This window comes from Primulina huaijiensis, unplaced genomic scaffold (assembly GCF_012295235.1).
Source record: "Primulina huaijiensis isolate GDHJ02 unplaced genomic scaffold, ASM1229523v2 scaffold208162, whole genome shotgun sequence".
In the NCBI taxonomy this organism is placed as follows: Eukaryota; Viridiplantae; Streptophyta; class Magnoliopsida; order Lamiales; family Gesneriaceae; genus Primulina; species Primulina huaijiensis.
Genome location: NW_027355161.1, coordinates 1 through 6416, shown reverse-complemented (window position 1 = coordinate 6416; position 6416 = coordinate 1). Strand labels below are relative to the sequence as shown.

Here is a 6416-nt window from a genome sequence, read left to right as displayed (position 1 = left end):
CGTGGACGTAGCCTATATTGGGTGAATCACGTAAATCTTTGTGTTTTTGTTGATTATTTTATTTCGCAAGTTTTGGGTACTATTATCATCTTGATCGGCATGCTTCGGTGTAATTCCCCATCAAGAGGCTAGAAACTATTTTATTTGGGGACAATTAACATAGCATCTTCCAGCTAAAACCCTAAACTCCTCACCGATTCACAGTTAATTTGAAGACATGAAGGAGCGAAATGAGGAACCCAACAACAGAGAACTGTATGCGTTGCTTCACGTTTCACCCGAAGCATCTGACGAAGAAATCAGAAGGGCTTATCGTCAATGGGCTCAAGTTTATCATCCTGACAAATACCAAGCTTCCCAAGTACAGAACAGCTCACTCTTTTTTATTTGAAAATATCGATTGTTTCCTCATATTTAGTGTGATATTTAGTTAGATTGTATCATTGATTTTGTTAGACGAACTCGATTATTTGTTTTAACGGATGACAATGTATTATGTTAGTGTTAGAATGTTATAACGGTTAGATTTTCGTCAAGTTTGGGAAAAGTTGTTAATCACGCTTCAGAATTGGTTATCGGAAGGTAATTTTATTAAAGGTAGGAATGATGTTAAACACTTGGTGCCTAGAACTATGTTTGAGCTTCTGATGAAATTACCTTGATTCTTAGTTTGAATTTTTGAGGTGGGAATTATGTACAGTTCAAGTTCGAGAATAAGAATTTCTTAACAATTGATTTGTGCTAAGAGGGTCAGAGGGTGTAAACTTATACGAGGTGCAAATATGAATTTTTTTCACTGGGAAGAAAATGCCTAGGTGCATAAAGGCACTCTGGCTTTTATCAATGAAGTGGAAGGAACTAATAACCTAGGTATGCTCCTAATCTAACTAAACCTTGAAATGTGATCAAGACAGTGGATTGAATCACTTGGATGGGTTTTTCCTTAATACCTACAATCTTTGACTTTAGCAATAAAAAAAACTCGTGGATGTACAGGAGACAATGGTAGAAACATATACTCATTAGATGAACCAGGATTTTCACATCAATAAGACAATTTTAATTACCTTTAAAACAAGAATTTTGATAAGATGATTTAAAAGGAAAAAAGTGGTACGCCGTTACAGGAATACGCCAAGATGTCATCTCCTAGGCGCGTACCTTTTGCGTGCTTGGCAACTATTTCCTAAACCAACAAAATTCCTTGAAACTCATGATCAGTTCTTTTCACTGAATAATGTGCCAGATATGTAATATCATTTATTTGTTTAACCTGATCAAGCCTTTTGTTTTTGCTGTGCATCAATATATACTCTGCTTAATTGTTTTTCAGATGAAGGAAATTGCTACGGAGAACTTTCAACGAATATGTGAAGCTTACGAGATTTTAACTGATGAAAATAAAAGGTTGATATACGATATATATGGAATGGAGGGATTGACGTCTGGCCTTGAACTTGGCCCTAAACTTAACAAAGTTGAGGAGATCAAGGAAGAGCTTGAGAGGCTGAAGCGTCAGAGAGATCACGAAAGGGTCTCTGCACATGTACGAACATCTGGCTCTATCCTGGCTAATTTGTCATTGCCCGAATTTTTAGATGGTGATGGCATTATGAAAGGGTACAACCTGTGTTCTCTAAATCCTCCTTGGCTTTCAATTTAAATGTTATGATGTTTTGTTTTGGCTAGCTTGTTTTCAGGAAACTTTTACCTTGCATGAACTATAATGCATAGTGTGACATGCAGCCTATAATAAAATACTGTCACTCTGGTGCTGTTCTTCCTTTCTTCATAAATGGCCAAGCTGTTCTACAAATTGGGCATTTGCATGACCGATGATTTTCTCTCCTTAATCATGTGCCTATGTGGTCTCTCAAATTCAGATGTTCTGTCATCTAACTGTTCTTTTGATCATTTGGCTTAAAAACCCTAAGATTCAATAGCTTAACTTTATCTGCAAGTTTTAACTGCATGAAAAAATTTTGCTTAAAAAAATTAAACATGGAAACAGCCTCGTGTTTATATCCAGTCTTAGTTACATTCTCAGCTGGAGATTCTAACTACACATTCCTTTCATTATCTTTCTTTTTTCTCACCCTTTGTTAATGCTCATGTTGAATGTCAGGATGGCTATGGCTAGTGAAGTTCAATCTCAAATATCCAAGTCTAATTCTATTGCTATTGGTGGAAATTTGGCGGTTAAAGGATATTCTGGGGGTGGTGGTGCCACAGCTGTCTTTAGGCATCAATTATCTCCTGTTTCTTCTGTAGAACTAATGGGATCCTTAGGTTTGCAATCACTATTAGGAATTCAAACTTCACGGTGGGGTTGTCTTTGCCCAATAGGTATATTGTATCTTCTTAGGTGAAAGTATTTTCACTCACTAACTTGTACTTTATTTATTTTTTTGCAGCCAGTTGTCTATTCACTCTACAGCAACAGCGGGTGTTACCATGTCTCTGAAAGATGGCTCATTGAATCTATCTAACACCTGGACCCGTCAAATGTCAGAGACAACAAATGGAAATGTTAGAATTTTCTGTATTACTTTGTTATTCCTTCAATGCAGCGATAAATATGCATTAGTGCTTGTGGTCTTTCAGGAACTTGTGATAATTCTTGGGATTGAAAGATCTTTAGTTGATTATATTAGTTTTATTGTGAATAAATATTCTAATGCATTGTATTTGTGGTTGCATTTGTAAATATATGTTCTGCTATAATTTTTAATCTGAAATGAAAAATGAGAATTTTCTCTTATTATCCAATTCTCTTGTCATTGGGTCACATGATCGATAATCGATATTGACCTGATTGTTGGCCTTTCAAAGGCTCCTGCTTCTGCTGTGTCGGCTTTCATCTCCTTCTTCTTATTAAACAAATTTAATAATGTAGAATGTGAACATGGGTCACATTATCGATATTGACCTGATTGTTGGCCTTTCTAAGGCGCCTGCTTCTGGTGTGTCGACTTTCAACAAAAGAATTAATGTTAGGTCCATAAGTTCAAGAGGAGCGCTCAAACCTAAAAGATTAGTCCATCAGTTGGGAGATCCACTCCACAATTTCTTATGGAGTCGAGATAGAACCAACACAACTTGTTCTTTCATGCAATGCATGAGAACGGAGCTGTATTTTGTTTACCTCTGTCGTATTTTGTTTGGTCAATGTCCAATGAATTTTTCAAACAATACCAACTATTTTTAACCTTAAAATTTATTCCTCTCCCACTTTACAAGTAACTCCTTTCTGTCCCTTTTTTGTCTCACAGATTCAACTTGCTTTAGGTTCTGAGTCTTCCATTGGTGTTGGATGGCGAAAGAAGGCTGAAAAAATGTCTGCTTCCGGAGAGCTTAAGGTAGCATTGCTTTTAAATTTCAATTGTTTGTTTTTGTTTTCAATTTATATATTTCTAAGAAGGTAATACATATTTCTTAATCAATTAAAAAGTCGTACTGCATTATTTGCATCCAGTTTTTCCTTATTGATATAGAAGAGGCAATTTCATGATCCCTTCATTTTATATGTGATTTCATCGTATGCTCTACCAACATTATTATTGATTAAAATAAATGAGCGCCGCTTCATTCTTATTATAACACTTATCTCACTATCCGATCCTGTAGCTTGGCGCAAGCTCATTTGGTGCAACTGCTCAATACACTCACCGCTTTTCCTCAAAGTCACATGGACGCATTGCAGGCACAGTGGGAAGGTGTCTTTTACTTTTGTTTGTTTGAACTCTCGAATGTTTGATGCTATTTCATGGTTATTTCCATTGTTCTCTCTCTCGATAAGTGCACAAACTTGCAATTCTTGATGGTCGAAGACTTTGGCACTAATACCAGTTGTAGTATCGAGTCTTTATTGTTTTACAATGTGTTATAGCTTGTAGTAATGTTGCAATTCAATATTTTTAAAACAGTACAATGTCCCAAACATCATCTTCCGGCCCTTACCAATAAGGGCAATTATTGCTCCCAATAATAATAAATAAATATTGTTGCTTCTTTCTTAACCACATTACAGATACACAGTTAATAGATTGTCATTTGTCCAGCAAGTGCTATAATGTATGTAGTGATATTTCCCATAAATAAATTTCAACGCCTCTTCGAGCTAGAAACTATATTAAGTTCACAATGAATTTATTCATTTTTGTTCTCGTTTTTAATTAGTATTTAGACATTCGGAATAAATCTTGTCACAGTTTTTTTTGAATTAAATGTTGTTTCAGAGACTCCATTCTTATGCTGAAGTTTGTACCAGCTCTGTAAATCAAACTTTTGTTATCCTCTATATGTTTGCAGTGGTGCACTTGCATTTGAAATTGGAGGCGGAAGAAAGATATCTAAGTTCAGTACCATTCGAATGCTGTATTCTATTGGAATTCAGGTATCCATATGACTAGCATACATTTCAGTTAAATTTTGTTGTTTTAAGGTGTAGCCAACCTTTTCTTTTTGGCATTAAAGATGCCGGAAATTTGCATGGACTGTTATTAAAGATGACTGGCAGCATACATTTCAGTTTTGTTTACACTTTTTTGGAATATTTTTCTAGCTTACATAACTACTTTGAGCAAAATTTTCCCACCATCACTTATTCTTAGTTTTTACATCCATAGGGAATTCTTTGGAAATTTGAATTGCATCGTGGAGGACAAAAGCTGATTGTTCCTGTAAGTGCTTTCTCAAACAGTTATTAATCTATAAATTACTCAATTTTTAATTATTGTTGTTTACCTAATTTCTGGTCTCTCTTTGTGGTTTAGACTCTAATTCTTTTGGTTTCTACATAAGCTCGTGCACTTTCAAGAAGAAATAGAGATTTACTGTGACTCTTGTGGAACGTAAACATGAAAGAGAAATAGGGATGCTATTTTATTTGGCCCAGTGTGTCATTTTTTAGTTCTTTCTCAGATCAAGTGACTCCGAGACATGCTAACTTGATTATCTACATAAAAGAGCAATCAAAACGTGAACTTTTTAATCATCTGAGTGACCTCTATTATTTGTTGGTATCATCCACAAACGTGTCTCATGGAATTTAATTATGTACCATTGCTTGCAGATATTGCTGTCCGATGATTTGAATCTGCTCTTTGCCGCTGGAGCATTCGTATTTCCAGTTTCGTTGTATTTTACGCTGAAGGTTAGCTTAGCCAGTGGATTGATGTGAAACTAGCCAATTTTGTCCGAGCATTTGTAGCTGAGATTTTCTGTCAACTCTTCTAGCTGTTCTCCCAACTTCTTAAGCTACTTATCAATAGCTAGGTTAAACCATATCTTTGTTGAGAAGTGAATCTCAGCATCCATGGTTTGTTTGATTTTGTTCTTGGAATTTGTGGTTGCAATATGCTAACATATGTAATCGACCTCTGCATGGTAAAGACACTTTTTTCTTTTGTGAAGAGACATTGGGATGTCTTTAAACATGTTTAATTACTATTAAGGTCATGTTGTGTGCTATCGTTGTCATGGTGTCATGCCTGCAAGCATATTTTGGATGTGATGACCAGTTTTAACATATATTTTGCATGTTTATTGTCCTTTAGTCTGTTGATTTAAATTTTACGTGAACATCTCGATCATATTTCCTTTATGGATATTTAGTTCTTTACTTGTCTAGTTGGATTATATAAATGCTTGTTGATAATGTCCGTTTTTTCAGAACTTTGTTCTCAAACCTTATTATCTTAGAAGGGAAAAGGAGAAGGCTTTGGAGAATGTTGAGAAGACTCGAAGCCAGGTACGTTATTGTTGTTTTTTGTTGGTAAATGCTGCAGAAAGTATTAAGTTATCTGCTATTTACAATTTAAAAATCATGTATCCTTGCAATTCAAGAGCCATTGAGAGACCGAAGTTTGTGTTGCACACTCTAGCGAGGTCTTGTGGTGGCTAGGGTAAGGGAACAGTTAGTTCTCAGTATGGTCTCTCTTTTGGTAGCACAAAACAAATTGGTTTAGTTGTATGATTCTTTGATCAATTCAATTGGAACTTGTAAAGCTTACTTCGGTAGTGGAGTCGTGTATCTTATTGCTTGTTTTGTTTTAACTGAGCACTGATTTGTCTTTGCGGGAGCTTTTAGCCTTCTCCCTCCATATCTTATTTCAATCGCAGCTATGTTGTCTGACATTTGTTTTCTGTTATGGTTTTCTTGCCGCAGGTTCAAGAGGCAAGAGCTGCTGCTCAGAAAGCTCAACAGCTGTTACAAAATGTGGCTGATAGGAAAAGAAACAAGCAGTTAGAAAGGGACGGATTGGTTGTTAGAAAGGCATTTTATGGAAATCGTAAAGCCATGTTTGATAGGCATAAATTGGAAGAAACAGAAGATGAAATGGCTTCACAAATCATAAACGTCACAGTACCTCTAAATTTTCTTGTTAATGATTCTGGGCAACTCAAGGTTGGTC

The 6416-nt window shown here is 35.7% G+C and overlaps 1 protein-coding gene across 1 annotated transcript; it reads left to right on the top strand.

Moving 5' to 3' along the window:
- Positions 1-133: 133 nt before the first annotated feature.
- LOC140966874 (chaperone protein dnaJ 13-like) lies at positions 134-6409 on the top strand (the record flags this gene model as incomplete). The annotated part of the gene is made up of 11 exons (XM_073427149.1): positions 134-361; positions 1334-1620; positions 2126-2323; positions 2415-2529; positions 3273-3359; positions 3628-3716; positions 4312-4396; positions 4629-4682; positions 5075-5155; positions 5675-5752; positions 6170-6409. Coding segments are annotated over exons 1-11 (1458 nt in total), but the record flags the coding sequence as incomplete, so codon positions are not given.
- Between the last annotated feature and the right edge of the window lie 7 nt (positions 6410-6416).